The sequence below is a fragment of the Ornithorhynchus anatinus genome, chromosome 15 (assembly GCF_004115215.2).
Source record: "Ornithorhynchus anatinus isolate Pmale09 chromosome 15, mOrnAna1.pri.v4, whole genome shotgun sequence".
In the NCBI taxonomy this organism is placed as follows: domain Eukaryota; kingdom Metazoa; phylum Chordata; class Mammalia; order Monotremata; family Ornithorhynchidae; genus Ornithorhynchus; species Ornithorhynchus anatinus.
In genome coordinates, this window is record NC_041742.1 from 23,231,080 (window position 1) to 23,253,110 (window position 22,031).

General features: G+C 45.9%; 1 protein-coding gene and 1 long non-coding RNA gene across 3 annotated transcripts; both read left to right on the forward strand.

Moving 5' to 3' along the window:
- The first annotated feature begins 3,813 nt into the window (after positions 1-3,813).
- LOC114817025 lies at positions 3,814-4,470 on the forward strand. Its single transcript, XR_003764864.2, has 2 exons — positions 3,814-4,040; positions 4,205-4,470. It is a non-coding gene; the product is annotated as an uncharacterized LOC114817025 (long non-coding RNA).
- Positions 4,471-9,326: 4,856 nt separating this feature from the next.
- On the forward strand, positions 9,327-13,565 carry LOC103170853 (protamine-like). 2 transcript variants are annotated; one of them, XM_007670413.3, is made up of 3 exons: positions 9,328-9,831; positions 10,361-10,422; positions 13,446-13,565. In XM_007670413.3, the coding sequence occupies exons 1-3, from the start codon at positions 9,516-9,518 to the stop codon at positions 13,446-13,448; spliced, it is 381 nt and encodes a 126-aa protein (XP_007668603.1). In that variant the 5' UTR covers positions 9,328-9,515; the 3' UTR covers positions 13,449-13,565. The 2 variants fall into 2 exon arrangements, 1 of the variants encoding a protein (XP_007668603.1); XR_003764735.2 differs by lacking the exon at positions 10,361-10,422 and having other exon boundaries at positions 9,327-9,831.
- The last annotated feature ends 8,466 nt before the right edge of the window (positions 13,566-22,031 follow it).

Genomic DNA, 22,031 nt, shown 5'->3' on the forward strand with positions numbered 1-22,031 from the left:
CAATCATTTGGTATTAAGCGCTTACTAGGTGCCAAGTGCTGTTCCAAGCTCTGGGGGTGGATACGAGGTCATTGGGGTGTCCCACGAGGGGCTCCCTGTCTTCATCCCCATTTGACAGATGAGGGAACTGAGGCACAGACAAGTGAAGTGGCTCGGCCAAAGTCACACAGCACACAAATGGTGGTGTCGGCATTAGAACCCACGACCTCTGGACTTCCAAGCCCAGGTTCTTTCCACTGAGCCACGCTGCTTGTCTGCTGGGTGACCCTGGGCAAGTCACTTCTCTAGCCCTCAGTTACCCCCTCCGTAAAATGGGACAAACTCATTACCTTGAATTGACCCCAGTGCTTAGAAAAGTGCTTGGCACATTGTGGGAAGCAGCGTGACTCAGTGGAAAGAGGCTGGGCTTGGGTCATGGGTTCGAATCCCAGCTCTGCCACTTGGCAGCTGTGTGACTGTGGGCAAGTCACTTAACTTCTCTGGGCCTCAGTTACCTCATCTGTAAAATGGGGATTAAGACTGTGAGCCTCATGTGAGACAACCTGATTACCCTGTATCTGCCCCAGCACTTAGAACAGTGCTCTGCACATAGTAAGCGCTTAACAAATACCAATATTATTATTATTATCATTATTCATTCAATCATATATATTGAGCGCTTACTGTGTGCAGAGCACTGTACTAAGCACTTGGAAAGTACAGTTCACCAAGTGACAATCCCTACCCAACAAGAGGCTCACAGTCTAGAAGGCACATAGAAAGTACTTAACTAATAACATTATCATCATTATTAATAGTATTACCACCAATATTGGGGGGGGAGGTCCAGGGAGGGAAGGCGAAAAGGGGGACTTAATCTTCTCCCTTCAATTTAGAATATGAGCCCCATGAGGGACAGGGTCCAACCTAATGAACTTGTAGTAATAATACTAATAATTACGGTGTTTGTTAAGCGCTTACTATGTGCCAAGCACTGTACTAAGCGCTGGGGTGGATACAAGCAAATCAGGTTGGACACGGTCCTTGTCCCACGTGGGGCTCACACTCTCGACCCCCATTTTCCAAATGAGGTAACTGAGTGACTTGCCCAAGGTCACCCCGCAGACAAGTGGCGGAGCAGGATTAAAACCCACGACCTTCTGATTCGCAGGCCGGTGCTCTATCCACTGCACCATGCTGCTTCTGGTGTATCTAACCCAGCGCTTGACACACAGTCAGCGCTTAACAAATTTCATACAAAAAGTCGGCGGGGAGAAGGGGCCAGGGAGGCTGGCAAAGCACGACTCAAGACAAAAACCGTTTGTCCTCGCACAATTGTTTCTCTTTCTAGGCCAGTTTTTGCAGCATGTGCCCATTTCCCCATTTATATTCAAAGAAGAAGATACTCTTCCCATTTTCAGTGTGGCTTAAGGGAAAGAACAAGGGCTTGGGAGTCCGAGGACATGGGTTCTAATCCTGACTCCGCCACTTGTCTGTTGGGTGACCTTGGGCAAACGGCTTAACTTCTCTATGCCTCAGTTACCTCATCTGTAAATTGGGGATTAAAACTATGAGCCCTCCCAGGGGACAATCTGATTACCTTGCATCTACCCCAGCGCTTAAAACAGCACTCAGCATGTAGTTTATTATTACTTATTATTACTATTATTAATGACAAATAAGTAACGTCTTTTATTATTATTATTAATTATTATATTTAAGCCAAACACTATTCTACCACTGCCAACCACTGCTTAACAAATACCACAGCTATTATATATTAATTACATTGTCATTATTAATATTATTTCAGACATTTCAAGACATCTTGGACCAACAGGGTGAAAATTACACTATAAAATGCTTTTCTTTTTGCCTTACTGGTTATATCGCTGCCACATAATCAATCAATCAATCAATCAATCCTCCACCTCTGCTTTCAACCTTTTAAAAGGACATCACGGGGGGCAGGGGCACAGGAGTGGAGGGGGTGCAAGGACGCAAGGGACCCTAAGTCATCGAGTTCCCGGGGTGCCCGGCTCAAGGGACTCCATCTGGACTCTACGCAGGGGGTGGGGCTCCACCCGGCCCCACCTTCAAACTAGATGACTCATTTATGGACCCAAGAGGAGCCAAAAGATTTCACCTTCTGCTAAATTATATACAAGATGATGCCCTTTCTTAGAAATCTCCATTCCTTTGACCTCGAGGGTCCCCTTGAGTTTAGAGGAGATTAGGTCGGAAAGTGAGGACCACACAGAATCACTACTGTGTCCTCACATTAAACAACATGATTACTTTGTGGTTCCGCACGGTGGCAACTTGCAAAGAAATGTGAAGCCAAGATGCTGCTTACCAAAAGATTCCATGTATGACCACCACCTCCCCCTTGCCCATGTCCTCTCTCTGACCTGAAACTCTCTCCAACATCATATATGACAGACCACCACTTTAAAGCCTGATTAAAAATCACATCTCCCCAAAGAGGTCTTCCCTCAACTAAGCCCTCACCTTCCTCACAGTACCCCCCCTCCCTCTCCGTCACCCGTGCACGTGGATCTGAACCATTTAAGCACTTGACGGTGACCCCACAGTATATACCTCTAATTTATTTTATTCTCTGTCTTCTTCTCTAGACTGTAAGCTCCTTAGGAGCAGGGAACACGTCTACTAACTCTTTTGTACTGTCCTCTCCTAATGCTTAGTACAGTGCCCGCACACAGTAAGTGCTCAATAAATACCACAGATCGATTTGTTGATGTTCCTCCCAAAGTGTCTACGCTTGTAACTTGGGAGTCAATTAAGGCACGGGGATAGTTAGGTTCACCGTTTCGAATGTACCTCTACAATCAAAAAGGTTCAATCACAGCAGGAAAAATACAACAATTCGATTAATAACACTGCCCTTCAGTGGGGTGAAAGCCGAAGTCCAAACATGAAAAAATAGATCTGGGGTGACTCCAAGGACGGGGAATCACTACTAAACATTTCCTAGTTTACTTGGGAGCCAGAGGCAGGAAGATGGAAAAGGGTCAAAATAATCTTAATTTCTCCCTTGTAAAATGAATCCACCAGAGCGACCTTCTGAACTAAGATGACGCTGCACTGGCACAGGACAACTAGAGGATCTAAGGCAGTTGAATACGGTTAGCAAAGTGAGTATAATTCTGATTGGGTGCAAAGTGATTTATGACAACCATACACTGAGGCTGAGCACGCTCCCCAGGATCCCCCATGTAACAGATCATATTCCCCAGAAGCCTCTTGAGCTGTCCTTGACCTTGAGCCAGGGAGCTCCCGGCAGAGGTTATTGCTGTGGAAACCTCCGAACCTTGTGGCCCCTCTATTCCTGTCAACAGTGCCCTCTGGGGAAAAGACAAGCAGCTTGGCCTAGAGAGTCCTTGAGGACAGGGAACACATCCCGCAACTGTTATGTTGTACTCTCCCAAGCGCTTAGTACAGTGCTCTGCACACTGTAGCGCTCAATGAATACCACCGGTTGATTGGCTGAAGTGCCACCCTGAGTCTCTGGCCCAGAACGTGTCCACTGTTCTTGGGTGGAAGACTCCAGAGATGATTAAAACTGGTAATATTTTTTCCTCTGTCTCCCTTTGGGGTCTCGACAATGGTATAAATGGTTTTACGTTGCTTGGGTAGGAATTGTCGGTTGGGTGAGAAAGCGTTCCTAGGCCCAGTGTAAATGGTCAGTCCCCTAGAAACACAAAGGACCTTGTTTCAAAACAAAGGGTGCACCCATGGGGGGGGTGAGGGGTGGGAGGGGGGCGGGGGGCACGGCTCATCTGTGATGTCACGGTCACCCAACCTTTAAAGGTGCAGCCGGCTGGACTCCCCCTCAGCCTCGGGTAAACACCGGCCAGGTAGACAGGTCAGCACTTCTCCTTCCATGGGGCAGTAACCCTTCCCCTCTAGGTAACCTCCAACTGAAGAAAAAATGGCAAGAGCAAGACAAGCCTGCTGCCGCCCATGCAGAAGATCCCCAAGGGGCAAAAGACGACAAAGCAGGAAGAGGAGGAGGAGAAGGAGGAGGAGAGGAAAGAAATGTAAGAGGACATTTTGGTCTTTCTATTTGCTGCAGGGGTGTTAGTTACCCATTAGACATGACTTTCTGTGCCTCTCCCTAAGAGTCTCATTCAGATCGTAGAGGTACTTCTGACAGAGTGAACAGAATGGTATTCTACATTGGAAAATATTTTTCTACTTACAGCATCCTTCGTGGTGAGCACGACTTACTACTACCGGAGAAAAAGATAATTTCCGGTACCTTCCTTTCGTCTTGGCTGAGAACGACGACCAGAAGCCACCAAGAGCCGTCACCGCCGGAACAGTTTCCGGCACTGAGAATGGACGCCGAAAGGCCGGGTAACACTATGTGTGGTCCCAGAGTGGTGACTTAACGATCCCCGATCCATCTCTTTTTGGAGGAAAGCCAAGACCTGTCAATAAACCTGTAGCAAGCAAATAAATCAAAAATGCAGTGGGTTTTTTTTGGTGTCTTGTGCAAATGAAACCAAAGGCCTGGGGTAGGGACCGATGCTATGGGGCCGGGTGGGTGGTGTGGGGAGGGCTAGGCTCTGACCTCCCCTCCTGCACGGCCCCATCTCTAACCCACCACTATCCGACCTTCCGCCCTCTGATCCTGATCCCCTGGCCTGGCACCGTCCACATCCCCTCTCCCTGAATTCAGTTCCCACCCTCAGCCGTGACCTCTGAAATCTGGTCCATCCCAGGCTATCACACCCATCTTGGATTCTCTAACAACTTTTGGTGCTAAAGTGTACTCACCCAATTCTGTCCCTTTATCTCACACCTCCAAGTCATAGCCCCGGATCACTCTTCTCCCCAAGTCCAGTTTGTCCCCTCTTGTACTCCTACATAACCTGAATGTGGCTGCAGGAAATCCAGGCACCAACCTGACTTCTGCCACTTCATTCTGCCCTGTTAAAACTAAAGCTTTACCCATCGTCCTGGATCATCCTCCTCTCCCAGTCCAATGCCTCTGCTTTTGCACTCCTGCAGCTGAATGTGGCTAGCCAAAATCCAGGCGCCGGCAGAATAAAAATGACCAGTGAGGTCTCTGAAAACGGTTATTTTCACTGTCACACGGAACATGATTTTTGCCTCCACAGATACTCAGAATCCCAGAGGGGTGTGATAGCCTAAGATAGGTGGAATGGACCCAAATTTCAGAGGCCTGGCTAGGGCTGAGAACAACAGAATTCAGGGAGAGGGGATGTCAGGGTCATCCATATTCAATCTGTCCCCAAATCCTGTCAGTTCTATTTCACAACATTGTTAAAATATACCCTTTCTTCTCCACCCAAACTGCTACCATGCTGATTCAAGCATTTATTCCCTCAATCCTATTTATTGAGCCCTTACTGTGTGCAGAGCACCGTACTAAGCGTTTGTGAGATTACACAATAAACAGTCACATTCCCTGCCGACAACGAGCTTACAGTCTAGAGTGGGGGAGCCAGACATCAATACAAATAACATTACAGATAGGTACATAAGTGTTATCCCTCCTCCTCCTCACCTGCTTCCTCACTAACCTCTCGACCTCCCGGCTCTCTGCACTCCAATCTATGCTTCGCTGTGCTGCACAAATCATGTATCAACAAATATGTTCAGTTTATGTCACTCCACTCCTCAAGAACCTTCAATGGCTACCCTTCCAACCCCGCATAAAACAGAGCACTCAGCTTCACTCCACCCTAACTCATCTCACTAATCTCCTACTACAGCCCAGCCCGCACACTCCGCTCCTTTACTCACTGTGCCTCCATCTCGGCTATCTCGCCAAAGACCCCTTTCCTACGTCATCCCCTAGCCTGGAACTTCCTCCCCCTACCATATATACCAGACTACCACTCTCCACCTTCAAAGCATTACTATATTAAGGTCATATCCCCAAGAGGCCTTCCCCGATTAAGCCCTATTCTCTCCGGCTCGCCCTCCCTTCTGTGTCATCTATTAACTTCAATCTGTGGTCTTTGAACACTCGATATATGCCCCAACCCCAAAACGCTTTGGTATATGGCTTTAAATTATATATTATAAATTACTTATATATTCTTATTAACATCTGACTCCCCCTCTAGAGTGTTAGCTCGTTATGGGTAGGGAACATGACTACTAATTCTGGTCTATTGTACTCTCCCAAGCACTTGGTTCAGTGTTCGGCACATACTGAACACTCGATAAATACGGCTGATTGATTCATCGACCCAACCTTTATAGGTGCAGCCGGCTGGAGTCCCCTCAACCTTGGGTAAACACGGTCCAGGCGGACAGGTCGGCATTCTCCCAAAACCAGACTAGACTGTGAGCCCATTATTGGGGAGGGATTATCTGTTGCCAAACTGTACATGGCAAGTGCTTAGTGCAGTGCTCTGCACATAGCAAGCGCTCAATAAATACGATCGAATGAAAAACCACCAATGGTTGCCCAGCTACTTCCTCATCAAACAGAAACTCCTTACCATTGGCTTTAAGGCACTCAAATAAGCTCTCTCCCTCCTACCTAACCTCATTTATTTCCTACAACCCAGTCCAAACACTTCACTAACACCAACCTACTTGTCCATCCTGCCATTGACCCCTTGAGCACCTTCTCTCTTGGGCCTGGAACTCCCTCCCCCTTCATACCCGACATTCCACCCTCTCTCCACCTTCAAAACCCCCTAAAATGACATCTCCAAAAGGCCTTCCCCGACTGGGCCCTTTATTTCCCTAACTGCCCTCCTCTGTGTCGACTATGAACTCGGCTATGTGCCCCATATGCACTTCGATACTCACCCCAGCCCTATAATACTTACGCAATTATTCTTAGGCCCTACTATTTCACCTACCCCCAATCTACTTTAATGTCTACCTTCCCCTCTAGATTGTAAGCTTCTTATGGGAAGGGATCACATCTACCAACTTTGTTGCACTGTATTTTCCCAAAGGTTTAGTATGCGATCCCCACCCGTAGCGAGCTCAATGGCATAGAGGGGGAGACAGATATGAAAGTAGGTTGGGAGCAGAGGAAACAGTAGAATATAAAAATATTTAGGTAAGGACTGTGGGCTGGGGTGCCAAAGCACCAAGGGACCCCACTCCTGTCCTACAGATGGTGTGCCCGGAAAAGGGAGGGCAGGGCCAAGGTCACTCTGTCCCTCACTCCCACCTCCTCATCCCCCTTGAGAGATGAGGGGGATACTGTCTTCCACCCTGACCTTGAAAGGGACAAACGGACTCTGAGGGAGCATGGCCTGGTTGAAATCACACTGGATTGGGAGTCAGGTGACCTGGATTCTGATCCCATAGCTGTCACTTGCCTGCTGTGTGACCTTGGGCAAGCGACTTCACTTCTCTGGGCCTCAGAAACCTCCTCTGTAATGTTTTTATTAAAGACCTGCCCTTCCTCCCCCTTCGACTCATGAGCCCCATGAAGACAGAAAGTGGGTCCAATCTGATTCTTATATCGACCCCAGTGTTTAGCACAGTACTTGGCATATTGCAACAGCTTCATGTATGTTATTAGTCTGCTGTGTAGGTAAAAGATGGCTTGACGGGCTTGAGGGCCTTTCATTATGACTTCATTCATTTGAGCCCCCAACATTGTAAAAATGGCAAGTGGAGCCACTAGGAATGGTTATAGTTTTATAGCTTTTTAGGGTCATTATTGTACCATAATGCTGTCGGTTCCGATCCCAGCGTGAACGTGCCGGGAGGTCGCAATAACCAGACTGTACACGTTCGGGTGAGCTGGAGTCCATATAAAACCACCGTCCAAGCAGATAGGCGGCGGCTGCTGACACATGTGACCGGCCATCAATCAACCAATGATATTTATTGAGTTCTTGTTGTGGAGTTGATAGACACGTTCCCTGCCCACATGGAGCTTACAAGTCTAGAGGGAAAATAGGCATTAAATTACAGACAGGTACACAAGTGCTGCAGGGATGAAGGTGGAATGAATATCAAGTCCTGAAAGTGGACAGATTCAAGGACACAGGTGATGCAGAAGGGAAAGGAGTGTTGGGGAAATAGAGGCTTAGTCAGGGAAGGCCTCTTCCTAGAAAAATGTACAGATCCAATCTATCGGTAGGGTCAAGGATTTACACGCTTGTGTAGATTGGAGATCCTTAACGGATAATTTAGAAGGAAAACTAGAGATGTAGCAGAAAATCTTCATTATTTTAAATGGTATGTCTCAACTTTAAAGAGGTCAAGAAGGATGAATGCGAGGGCAGTGTGGCCTAGGGGCAAGGGCACACAGGTCTGGGAATCCTGCTTTGTAACCTGGGGAAAGACACAATCTCTCTGGCCTCCGCTTCTTCCCCTTTTACCTGCTCACCCTCCCTCTTAGATTGGGCTTGATCTGATTTCCCTGTATTTACCCTATTGTTTATTACAATGCTGGGCACATGGAAACACTTAATCAAAATTATAATAACCGTTATTATCCCGTAGGTGTCGTCAGAGACGGAGGCATGCAAGATGGCTCATTGGTCTGACCCAAGAAAGGCATTTCTTCAGTTCTTACATTTTTCTACTCTGTAGTTCCTTGTGGGATGGTATAACAGAAGCGAGACACATGCTTCCTCCCTCAAGAAGTGCATCATTTAGTAGGGGAGGGAAGATAGATTAAGAAGCAGCAAGATTAAGAGTGAGAGTCTTGCCCCACCCCCCGCACCCGCCTACCATGGTCTTAGTCAAAATTAAATTCCCCTCCTCTAGACTGTGAGCTTGCTGTGGCCAGGGAGTGTCACTGTTTATTGCTGTACTGTACTTTCCCAAGTGCTTATTAATAATAATAGTGATAATTATGGTATTTGTTAAGCACTATGTGCCAAGCACTGTTCTAACAGCTGGGGGAGATACAAGGTGATTTGGTTGGACTCAGTCTCTGTCCCACATGGGCTCACTGTCTCAGTCCCCATTTTACAGGTAAGGGAACCGAGGCCCAGAGAAGCAAACTGACTTGCCCAAGTCACACAGAAGGCAAGTGGTAGAGCTGGGATTATTAGAGCCCTTGACCTCCTGACTCGCAGGCCCGTGCTCTCTCCGCTATGCCACGTTCACAGTGCTCTGAAAGCAGGAAGGGCTCAATAAATATGATTGAATGAAGAGGCAACCTTCAGGCAATGTTCTCCATAAAGAAGCTCCATACAGCAGCTTATTTACAGAGGAACAGAAAAGCATAAGTAGATTTTGTCCTTTTTAAGCGTGGGGAATCTCCCTTGCCTGGCATTCAATTCCATTCCCCACCAGCCCAGGGGTGCCGCATCACAATAGCCAGGCTTCTCGCGTCAGAGATGCTCCGTTGTTAAGCCAGCCGTCCCGAGCCGCACGTGTCAGGGCCTCCAATTCCAGTCAGGGCCCGCCCGGGGACCCAAACCACCGCCCCGGGACACCAAACCACCGCCCCTTCGGCCTCGCCGGAGGCCGAGCCCCAGCATGGGCCACGAAGGCTGACGAACGTGGTTACCGGGCCCCGGGCTGGCGGAAGCCGGCCGACGGCGGTGATGATCAGAATGTTTAGCGACTGCTTCTGTTTCAGAATCTGCCGACGCAAACACAGGGAACGCGGGGACCAGCTCAAAAAGAAGCCTACCCAGAAGAGAAAGGGCTGTAGGTGTAAGTGTAGGTGTGGCGCTCGGCAGAAGAGCAAGCAGCAACGTGGACGGAGAAGGGCCCGACGGGGGAGATCCCAGTACAGGAGACGCAGGAAAAGTCGGAGGAAGCCCAAGAAAAGTCGGAGGAAGCCCAAGAAAAGTCGGAGGAAGCCCATGAAAAGGAGTCAGTCACGGCCCAGGAGGAGGCACCCAAGGAGAACGAAGGGTAAAGAGGTTCCGTCGCAACTTCTGTTTTGAAGGTCTAGATGAGGAATACTTGAGCCATTTTAGCACTAAACAGTAAACATTTAGCAACCTCTGTAGAGACTCCTTCCCCAGATTACTTTACAGCACAACAACAGCTCCTTCCCAATCCCATGATTAATACCATTTTTTAATGTTCTGTTTGAGGATCCTGACAGCTCTCTTGGGCTGCAAGTAACCTTCCTCAAAACTACACGGGGGCCTTGAGTCTGTTTGAGGCACGTTTTGAACTCGGTTGTTAGGCGAGGTCGTTTCAACTAGATATTGCTTCCTAGGGAGGAAGCGTGTGCCTTGCTTCTGTTATACCATCCCACAAGTGAGAGTCAGGGGAGGGTCAGTAACAGCATGATTTAAACTGTGAGGGGGAAAACTGTCAAAGCCCAGGGTCCTGCTTCCTTCTCGTTTCGCCACTGCCTCAGCCCCGCCAGCCTGGACAAACTCACGGCTCTTCACTTCTCCGGAAGCCTGTCACCCTGTCCCTTCTATTTCAGGGAAGTTTAAATCAAGTCAGCACAGAGGGAGAGGTGCTGAGGAGGAAACGGAATCTATGGGGGTAAGCGGAGCGGGGATGAGGAAGGCAGGACCCACAAGGGCCGGGAGGGTAGTATAATTGTAGCAGTGATGCTATTCATTAAGAGTTTACTGTGTGTACTAAATACTGGGAGAGAATATCCGGGGAGGAATTAAACACATTCCTTGGGGAGCCGGTCATTACCACCTTCCCGTTACCATTTCGCTTTTCTCAGTGTGTCTTCGGGTGGGCTTTGAGTCTGGTTTCTAAAGTAACAAAGCCATATAGCTGGAGCATTTGTAATCCCTCAAAGTTCTACGATGTCACAAACACACGGGGAACTTGACAAGAGTTCACATTCATTACTAGGATGAGATGTGAACTCCCGCATAACCTTTCTGGGCTTCTTTTAAAAAGTATCGATACAGTGTTTACTAATCGAATAATAATAATGGTATTTGTTAAGCACTTACTATGTGCCAGACACTGTACTAAGTGCTAAGATGGATACAAGGAAAGTGAGTTGGACACCGTCCCTGTCCCATGTGGGGCTCACAGTCTCAATTCCTACTTTACAGGTGAGGTAACGGAGACAGCGAGAATAATAGTATTAATAATTATGGTATTTCATTCAAACAGATTTATTAAGCATTGTGTGCAGGGCACTGTACTAAGTATTGGAGCACTATTCTAAGTATTTAAGTGCTCATTAAGTGCAGGGTACTGTACTAAACGCTGGGGTGGATACAAGCAAATCGCATTGGACGCAGTCCCTGTCTCACGTGGGGCTCACCGTCTCAATCCCCATTTTACATATGAGGTAACTGAGGTGCAGAGAAGGGAATTGACTTGCCCAAGGTCACACAGCAGACAAGTGGCAGAGCCAGGATTAGAATCCATGACCGCCTGACTCCCAGGCCTGTGCTTCATCCACTCCACCACGCTGCCTCAAGCATATTGATATCACCTTGGATGGGACCTTGGTATTTATTACGGATTTACCGCGCGCTAAGCCTTGGAATTGATACATGGTTATGAGATTACACGGATCAGTCCAGTGAGAATAAATGACTTGCCCAAGAACCTAGGGTCTCCTGAATCCCCGTCTCAAGCTCTTCATCATCATTATTGATAATGGTGGAATTTGTTAAGCATTTCTTATGTGGCAAGCATGGAACTAAGTGTAAAGATAGATACAGGATATTCAGATCAGACACAGTCCCTTCTCCCCAGAGGGGCTCACAGTCTAAACTGGAGAGAGAACAGGCATTGACTCTCCATTTTAAAGAGGAGGAAACAGGCACAGGGAAGTTCAGTGTCCAATGTTGCACAGGAGGCAAGTAGTGGAGGCATGATTAGAACTCAGGCAATCTGACTCCCAGGTCCATGCTCTTCCCACTAGGCCACTTCTAGAAAGTCACACATAGAACCTTGCTTTCATAGTTAAAGTGCTACTTGTTTACATTTCCAGGCCGAGGCATTAAATAAAGTAATCACGTTAGATCTTGCTTAGGAAATTCCAGAATTCTCAAAAGTCTGGCATTTAAAAAAAAACAGCATCAGGCTCCAAGCTGTGACCTCAGGCAAGTCACTTAACTTCTCTGTGTCTCAGTTACCTCATGTGTAAAATGGGGACAAAAGACTGGCTCTCCTGCTCCCTTAGAATAGGAACTCTATGTGGGTCTGACACTGTTTCTGATCTGATTATCTTGAATTTACCCCAGAACACAGGAGATGCTTAAAAAAAATTTTTTTAAATTATTCTTATGAGATGACATTGTCAGGAATTGTCCCCCACAAACACAGGAGTAAGGATCCCTGTTCTTATCGCGAATCTGCCTCAAGGGAACCCTTGAATCTGTTTCATCTGTTTTTCTGGATAAGCCTGAATAGTGAACTTCCACCCCTCCCTGAAATCTATTCCCTCATCGCACTGTCACCCTGAATGGAATCAAGAGTCCAGGAAGAATGTCAAGTGGTTAGATCTGAGCAGCAGCTGTCATACAGGTCAGCTTCCAGGATAATCTGAATACACATACAGTTATACAGAAAAATAACCTCTAATTGCACCTCCCTGATCTAAGACTCTCCAAGCCCTCTGGTTTTGAAACCAAAAACCCTAGATTTTTAGACTGTGAGACCCCCTGAGGGTCAGGAACAATGTCTAATTCCCAACTGGGTATTCTTCTGTAGAGTGTTCTGGACACAGTAAGGCCTTACTACTACTATTTCTATCCAACACCCTGACATTATTTAACCTACGAGCCAAACAGCATTAGATTCTTTATGACAATGACTGTTGTGAATCCTTTCAATCCGGCACTAGGCTCATACCAACGCAGATACGGCCAGAATGTTTTTGGGTTGTTTTTTTCATTACTCCATTTTCAATTTTATCTATTAGGAGACACTCCTAATAGTTATTAGATACTTTAGATTAGATTATTTTAGATTAGATTTCATATTAGAAACATAATAGATACTTTATCTATTAGGAGTTCAGGCAACTCCAACCTCTCCAGAGTCGGCACAGTGCAAGCATTCGGCTAATCTAGACAGGCTAGCTGAGGACCTCGAACTGGGAAAGGAATCCAGTAGGGGAGTCCATGTTTAAGATTCCATGCTTTTTCTCACTACAATTTTCTTCCTCCCGTCCATTCTCCTGTCTTCTTGTCCCGCTTTTCATATCCTCACATCCCACCCCCAAATCCCAACTAGTCGAGTCCGTCCAATTCTAGAACGCTAAATGACCGATCAAGTAGTAGTAACAATGATTGAGTGCTTACTGAGTGCAGGGTACTGTACTAAGCACTTGGGAGAGAACAACAGAGTTAGTAGACATGATCCCTGCCCTTCAAAGAGTTTACACCCTAGCAGACATAGCCACCGTGAGTGCTAAGGTGGCTGACTGGGATTGTAAATTCTTTGAGGGCAGGGTTCAAGTCTTTAACTTTTATTGTACAGGCCTCCTGTACTGAGCAGACCTTCTGTAATTGCTACTGGCTTTCAATTTGATGTGGGATTTGAATGTGTCTTACCTTATGTCTCCGTTATTTCCTGCACAGTGAAATACTTTTTCAGGAAGAGTGTGGTTGAGCCCGAGAAGTGATCCAGGTGATCGCGGCAGATCTCCGAGCCCCAAAGAAGACGCCATCTGTCAATAAACTTCAGTCAGTGCATTCCAAGCTCTGTTTTTCCACATGTACTCCTTTTTCCATCGTTTCACATCCAGTTTCAAAAGGAACTATCCTAATGCTATCACTGCTGCTTTTCTGCCACTTACAAGCCAGTCTCGGTCATCCATGATTTTAATCAATCAATCAGTGGTATTTACTGAGTGCTTACTGTGTGCATAGCCCTATACTGATAACGCATAGCCCTATACTGATAACAACAACAATAATAATAATCACTACAGCATTCGTTAAGCGCTCATTGTGTGCCAGGCACTGTACTAAGCACTGGGATGAAAACAAGCAAATCTGGTCAGACACAGCCCCTGTCTCATGTGGGGCTCAGTCTCAATCCTCATTTTACAGGTGAAGTAACTGAGGCACACTGAAGTGACTTGCCCAAGGTCACCCAGCAGACAAGTGGCGGAGCTAGGATTAGAACCCATGAACTTCTGACTGCCAGGGCCATGCTCTATCCATGCCATGCTGCTTCTCTAAGTGCTTGGGAAAGTACAACGTAGTAGTTAGTACACACTACCCTGCCCACAAGAGTTTCCCCAAGGCTGGCCCCGCAATCATATTTATTGAGAATTTATTGGGTACAGAGCATTGTACTAGGTGCCTGGAAGAGTAGACGTGAGCTTACGGTCTAGAGAGGGAAGGAGACATTAAAATAAATTACAGATACGTACCTAAGTGCTGTGAGGCTGGGGAAGGGGGTGAATAAAGCGTGCAAATCCAAGTGCTGGTCCCTAAACTGATGCCATCAAAAGATCATCACACTAGATCCTATTTTGAATCAGGGAAAGCCTTAAGGAATTTCTGCCCCAAAGACCAGATTAGAGGGTAATTTTTTAGTTCCCCTTCTAAAGGAACTAGGGAGATTTCTCCAGTGCTCTTTTTTTGTCTTTAGTTCTAATGAGCCTGCTGGGGAGCTAAGCCTATGGTTGTCTTGGAGTCACCAACTGTGTACCGGGAGTCTGAATATGGAATTGTGTTTTAGCCCTCAGCTGGGTTTTGGGCTCTTTCCTCCTGTGGATGTGAGAAGCAGTCACAGGGACTCTTTCAGGGGCACATCCCTCCTGACCCTCGGTGCGTCTGGGGACGGGGTCGGGAAGAGCAAGCCTGTGACACAGCCAGTAGAGATGTTACCATCCGAGCGAGGCTGGCTGCCAGTCCCTGATTTCTAGTTCAGATGCCTCTCCCATTCTTAAAAGCCTCGTATGGGTCGTAACACATCTATACCTTCCCTCTTCCTCTCTCTGAGTTTCCGTAAGAAAATCCTGCTTGCGCTCACCTGGAACTAAGGGAATAACATATATTCAAAAAAACCCTATCGTATCTGACAGAGAGATGTATACCAGAGCAGCCAGATAGAGCTAAATTAGGCCCTTGGTTCCAGATGGCTGCAGGCAGGATTAGATCACTGACCTTTGGATATGAAGATGATGCTACCAAGAGTGAGATTTTTATCAGTGACGAGTTGTTTGGGTTTGTGCATGAGGTGGAAGAGAATACTGGATCGGGCTGTCCTCCGTGAATCCTGATATTTATATTAATACGGGGCCTTAAAGAGCAAGGTTTTAAGCCTGGGTTTCCAGGTAACCGAAGATGAAAGAGCCAATACAATTAAAATATCTGGTTTACTAGTTTCAGCTCCTTAAATGATGCAAGAGAAAGCTTGGTCAGGCTCTCTCGTGGCAAGGCAGACCAATAAAGGATTGCTCAGTTATTTCCAAGCAAGTCCCTTTTATCCAATGCGGTTAGAAGTCGATAGCTCAGAGAGGACAGTAAGGTTTGTCATTTATTCATGAGGTGCCTTAATTCCCACTTGATTGATGAATCAAGTCTGTCATGCAGGATCTCTCTGTCAGGCAAGTCAGGAGCAACCTTTGGGTACTGCCTACTAAAGTTGGCCCAGGTAGCTTCTAACCCTAAACCAAGTCTGACAGCTTGATTAGGCCCGGAGTCACGGATGACAGCGGAGTGATGTCTTCTCCAAATAAAGTGCTGCATTTGCCAAAGGTCTGAAGGACCAGCAAGTAGGAGCGGGGCCCTGCTACGGTGGTACGACAGAACCGAAAGAGAAAATAGGGTATCGTTCCGGTTTCAGAAGAGATGATGGGCTTTTAAAATTAATTCTATATCACTAGGATTGCTGCAGTGAAACAGTCAATCTATAGCATGTATTGGGGGCCGGGGGGGGGGGGGGGGTCTACTGGGTGCAGAGTAATCCATCAATCCGTAGTATTTATTGAGTGCCTATTCTATGCAGTCTACTCAGTGCTTGGGATAGCACAAGAGAAGCAGCAGACAAGATGTAGGCCCTCAAAGCGCTTACAATCTAGAAAGCAGTGTACTAGGTGCTTTAAGAAAGCATTCATCACCCTACCAGCCCCACAGCACTTACAAACAGATCTGTAATTTACTTATTTATATTAACGTCTGTCCTCCCCTCTAGACTATAAGCTCGTTGTGGGCAGGGAATGTGTCTGTTTATTAATTGTACTCTCCCAAACGCTTAGTACAGCGCTCTGCACATGGTAAGCGCTCAATAAATATAATTGACTGAAACAACATATGTGATCCCTTCCTCGAGGAGCTTCTAATGTAACAGAGGAAGCAAATGCTAAAAGAGAGTAAGAACTTAAGAAGAAGATAAGGGAGGATCATCCTGGTCAAGAACAGCCTCACACAAATGACAACAATTGGGTGCTACAACCTGGGAAGGTGCTAGAAATGCACGCTTGGGAAAACAGAACTTTGCTCCATTTCCTTATCTGCTGCTCTGATGTCAAACATGGCCCAGTTGCTGCTGGAGGAGGATCCACAGGTGGAGAAACTGCACTGGAAGGTCCTCTGCAAATATTTTGAGGGGGGCAAGAAAACCAGATATCAAGCCCTGGTGTAACATGGGAGAGCACACAATGCATGGAGCAACATCTGGGGGCAGTTGGGCTCTGTAGTTAAATTGGCCCCAGAGGCCTGGTGGATTCCCTGGGATAAGGGTCAGCTCAGAATAATAATAAAAATAATAACTGTGGTATTTGTTAAGCACTTACTGTGTGCCAGGCACTGTACTAAGCACTGATGATGGACAAACAAATCAGGCTGGACCCCATCCCTCTCCCAAATCGGGCTCGCAGTCTTAATCTCCATTTTACAGATGAGGTAACTGAGGACAAGTGACTTGCCCAAGGTCACAGAGCAGACAAGTGTCAGAGCCGGGATCGCAACCCAAGTCCTCCTGACTCCCAGACCTGCGCTCTCTCCACTAGACCATGTTGCTTCTCACTAGGCTGATCCAGGAACATCTCACTGGGCAGGAGCTACCATTTGCTCCCATGACACTTTCCTGGTGCCACTCGTGACCTTGAAATGTTCAAAGGGTAAGAGAGGCCGAGCTACAGGAAGACCTGATCTCCCTTGGGTCCATTTAGGTTGTACCACAGGCTGCGGTGACCCAGTAGCACAGAAGTTAAGTGAAGAATAGAAGCATTTATTTAGGTAATCTAGTAAAAACACACTTTGGTCTAAGCTATAGGGATAATTAGCTACCACAGACCTGGCCTTATTGCAATGTCACAGTAGATGGGCTAAGAAGGGGCTGATTTCCCCCAAAGACGGAGAAACAATTGCTTGAAGTCAACTCGAATTACTGAGATCTCAATTTGCATTGGCTGCTTTTCTCATTCCACAGTTCCTAATGAAGACACATAAATATTCAGTGGGGACTACTAAAGCTAATTACTGAATTAATGTAGCTACTCAATTACAATAATTGGCTGGCTTTTACCACTGTACCTTTAGGATGGTTTTCTCTTTGAAAAGAATCACTAAAAAGAGCTAAAAATGGAACAGAAAGGTCATTTTGAAGGTGAGAGACTGTTCAATATTTAGCAGCCGAAAACCCACCACTAAATGCACGTCTTCTGAGTCCCAGTCAGGAAGGGCTGTCAATCACATATCAAGATGAAGGAGAGTGTCGCATCTTGCCTTGCCCAATAAAGCTCACTCTGTGTCCACCTCCCCTCTGAGTTGCCTTGGAAACAAAACAATCCCTCTTCTCCCACTAAGAGAGGATCACATAAGCTGTTCACCCAGAATCGGAATAGGAGGGAAGGCCTCATTAGAATTCTCACCTTAATTCAGCCACCTTCATCTGGAGACCCAGGATAAGGCCATCTCACCTCTCCAGTACTCAGTTTCTTCCTGAATCTGCATACAGCTCACAGATTTGCATCTCTTCCTATATCTGCCCATAAGCCCTCTCATAGCCACAACTCCGGAACACATTCCAGAGTGGAACACAACATCTGAGATGGAGATGTAATTAAAATTCCTCCTCCTCTTCTGGGAAGTTTTTTCCTGATTACCTCACAGTACCCCAGCCATGTCCATTATTCCTTTAGTTGCTGCTGAGGATAGGAATGAAATCTTCCAAGCGATAAGGGCAGGGTTGCGTTGGCATGACCGGGCTGTTATGATAATTTCCTATTCCTATAATTTGCTTTCCTATTAGGTTCCTGCTACAATGTGGCAATTGTGTTCCTGAAAAGCCTCTCCTTACTGGAAAATCACACTCAAGTATCAATGGGGAATTAATGTGTTAGGGAATGATATTTTGATGGCGCTGCCTTGACTAACATTTTTCCTTAGAAATTCATACATCACTTCCACCACTAGCAGAATGCATTACATCTGTGCCATTCAGGGCTATTTTACTGTAGTAAATACTGTGAAGCTGCAGTTTCAAAATGTACTGTATTGTGAGATACAGTCAGATTGGGGCAGAGGCCGGGAAGCAGGGCAGCATTACACAAAAGGAGAACACACAATCATTTTTCTAACTACAGTGAATTTACTTGTGCCAGTTTGTGAGTGGTGTTATACCAGAATGACTGATGTTGTGGGAAGAGCTTACCCTACAACTTTCATGTAATGAAATCACTGAATTTTAATTTATTTTGATATTCCCCTGCCTCTAGAAAGCCCTTCATGATCTGAATTTTACATGCAGCCTATATGTTGGCCAGGTGGAAATAAACTATATCCGCAGAATATATTTTTAAACAATTAGCCAGAGCAGGTAACCATACTAAATATTATTTTACAAAGAATTAGATTTCAATACTAAAAAGAGCCTCTTACAAATGTACGATCTATAGGGCAGAGCCACATCAAATATTTGAAACATTTCAAAGGTGTTTAACAACCATAGTTGTTGTCAAAATACAAAATTATACACCTTTGCTTTCTTAAATGATTTTTTTTCTGGCCTAGCAATATCACCTTTTATGTTCTAAATATTTGAAATTACTTCAAAATAAATCAACTTGATGCTCCTAGGGTGGGTACATGAGATTCTTATGCTATATTTGTTGTAAAATACATGAATATTTCATTCTGTTAAATAATGGTTGAGGGGTGTTGTGTAACAGACAAGTTATTCCTAATCTTAGATTAAAGTGAGGTTTTTCTCATGGCTGCAGTAATGAATCAGCAAAGTTGGTCTGATTTGGGCAGACAGCAAATAGCAAAGTTTCAAGAAAGGCGGATAAACTCATTGGAGAATTCATTCAGTCAAGTGTATTTACTGAATGCTTACTGTGTGCAAAACATTGCACTAAACGCTCGGGGGAGTAGAAGAGAGCAATAGACACATTCCCTGCTCACGACAAGCTTAGAGTCTAGTGGGGGAAATTTTATAGAGAGGGAGAAATCCAAATTGGGTTATTAGAGTGACCATTTGGGGGATGTTAGAAAGCACGAGAGGATTTAAATAAATTCCAGAGAAGAGGTGTACGATCAACTATGAGGGGGAAAGTTTAGAGCTGTTAGATGGTTCATCCCTAACCCTGAGGGTGGATGCCAAGGAGGATAACGGACATATTGTTCCAGAAAGTGTCCCTTATAGCCACACGTCTAACCCATCATGGCATTTCTAATCTTCTTATGCTCATGAGTTACCCATCATTATAGTTACTAGGTAACAATCACTACCTATGCTTTTAAAAAAGTTTTCTCGTTACATTTTACGGTACTTCCCGGTACACTCATTTAAGTCGTGAAAGGGGCTTTCTCTGTGCATTTTGATGGGTAAGGAATTAGGGAATGTTTTTTACACCCAATCATACCTTTTTGGATACAGCACACCAGTGCTGGAAGAAAGTTTGTGCACTAGTGCACAAAGCTGTATACTACAGTGTGGGTAGCCATTAATGTAAGGTTTCGCAGGAACGCAATCCCCGTTTTACAGAACCACCAAGTAATTCTGAAATATTACTAAGAGAAATGGCAAATATATTTAAGAGAACTACTGTTTATTCATAACCCAGAAGTCCACAGCTTAGGTCCGACCAAGCACCCTACTTTCATGACTGAGAAGGAAAGATGCAGGAGCCTTAGCCAGCAATGCAGAGTTAGAACCCAGGCCTTTCTGTGTGAAAGTTTCAAGCCCAGAACGTGAAGATTCCCACTGTGGGCAATTAAGAGAGGCAGAAAGAGAATTTTCCTTCTCAGTGCAAGTTGCTCAGTAGGACAATATTTCCCACAAAGGGCTTCGCATTTTCTAATTAAAAAGAAAAGATGCTGGAACCTGAAGAGAGGATCGGGCAGAGAGCACGATGACTAACAGTGTTTACGGGGAAATGCCTCCAGGCTTCCCTTTCCTAGACTCTTGTCTGCAAAGTGAGTTACCAGTTCCAGTGGTGTGAGGCAAGGGGCCCAATTGCTCCTATGTGGGACAAAATTCTACAAACTACAATGTCCTGCAGGACTCCATCAGGGAGAAGTTTGCTGAAAGGGCCACTCATCTGCTTTGAAGAGTCAGAGTGACCCCATTCCCACTCTTTGCCTTCAGATTTAAAAGAGGTGCTTCTGATGGAGCTTACTGTAAGTATCACATGGGATGTGGTCTGCTGTCCCTGGGATCTTGGAAATGTTCTGTTCCGGGGCCGTAGGCTACAACCCCTAAAGCTGCCAACCACCTGGCAATGTGTATTGATGGGGATGGGGAGGGACTAGGAGAGTAGGGATGGGTCAGTGCCAACATCCCTCAGTCCTTCAAAAACAACTCAGGCACGTGTCTTTCCTCAACTTAACCACTGGTAAATGAGCACCAGGCCAGAAAAGTAGACCATTGTACATGCAGGGGCACAGTGAGAGTGATCCTCGCTCTAAAGACACTTATGGATGCCGTCTCACCTTCAAACGGGAGGACAGCTCTACTGTGTGTGCAGAAGCAGCTGATCCTCCTGACATAACTGAATTCACCTTGATGATCTTGGGGTGCACCTTTGTTGGGTTTTCACCCGTGCTCTGCTAAATGAGCTCTAGGATTCAGGGCCTGATACGTACTTTTCACAACCTCTTCTTGGAAACCCCCAAAATCTGAAACTCACACTCAAGTTGATCTATCCTCAATGGATTCTCCTAGTCTTCCGCTTTCCTGGTATCTTCTGAGCTAGCCTTCTCTCCAACCTACAGTTTCACCTAGATCATCATATTTAGGGTTCTTCTTGGGGCAAAGACATTCTGAGAAATTCATATCATTTTTATGGTATTAATATATTATTACTTACTGAACTCTTCCTATGTGCCAAGCACTAGACTATGTACTGGGGTAGATATAACAATAATAATAATAGTGATGGTATTTGTTATGTGCCAAGCACTGTGTAGGATACAAAGCGATCAGGTTGGACACAGTCCCTGTCCCACCTGGGACTCATACTCTTAATCCCCATTTTACAGATGAGGGAACTGAGGCCTAAAGAAGTGAAGTGACTTGCCCAAGATCTCACAGCAGACAAGTGGAGGAGTCAGGATTAGAACCCACGTCTTCTAATTCCCATGCCTGTGCCCTTGCCGCTAGTCCACAATGCTTCTTCCCGATCAGCTATAAGATAATCAGGTCAGAGAGTTCATGCTCCACATAGGTCTTGAAATCTACACAGGAGGGAGAACAGGAATTTAATTCCCAGTTTACAGATGAGGAAACTGAGGCCCAGAGGAATGACTTGCCCCAGGCCCAACAGCAGGCAAGAAGTGGAGCCAGGATTACAACCCAGGTCTCCTAACTCCTAACTCTCTGCTCTTCCCTCTAAGCCGTGCTGCTTCTCTGTTTTTGGAGACACAAATTAGACGGAGTTTACCAGTATTCATGGTGACAACACTCGTTATGCTTCCTTAATGGCCTTTAAATGAGGCATGTGACAGACATTATAGATGGCTCTAAGTTTTTTTTATGGATGGTACTGCTGGTATTGAAATATGTTGCTCCTCAAAATAATGTTCTGTAGTATAAATGGCTCAAAAGAAGAGCAAATGTGGATTGTGGTAAACAGGTTTATAGAATCAGTAGATTTGAGTGTTTACTGTGTGCATAGCACTGCACTTAAGTGCTTGGGAGAGTACAACAGAGTTGGAAGATATGCTTCCTGCCCCCAAGGAGCTTACGATCCAAAAGGAGGATTT

Bases quoted from the DNA above. Each gene is read 5' to 3' on its own strand.
- LOC103170853 (XM_007670413.3), top strand. From the start codon at position 9,516: ATGATCAGAATGTTTAGCGACTGCTTCTGTTTCAGAATCTGCCGACGC. The intron at 9,832-10,360 runs GTAAAGAGGTTC...CTTCTATTTCAG, and splicing joins GCACCCAAGGAGAACGAAGG to GGAAGTTTAAATCAAGTCAG.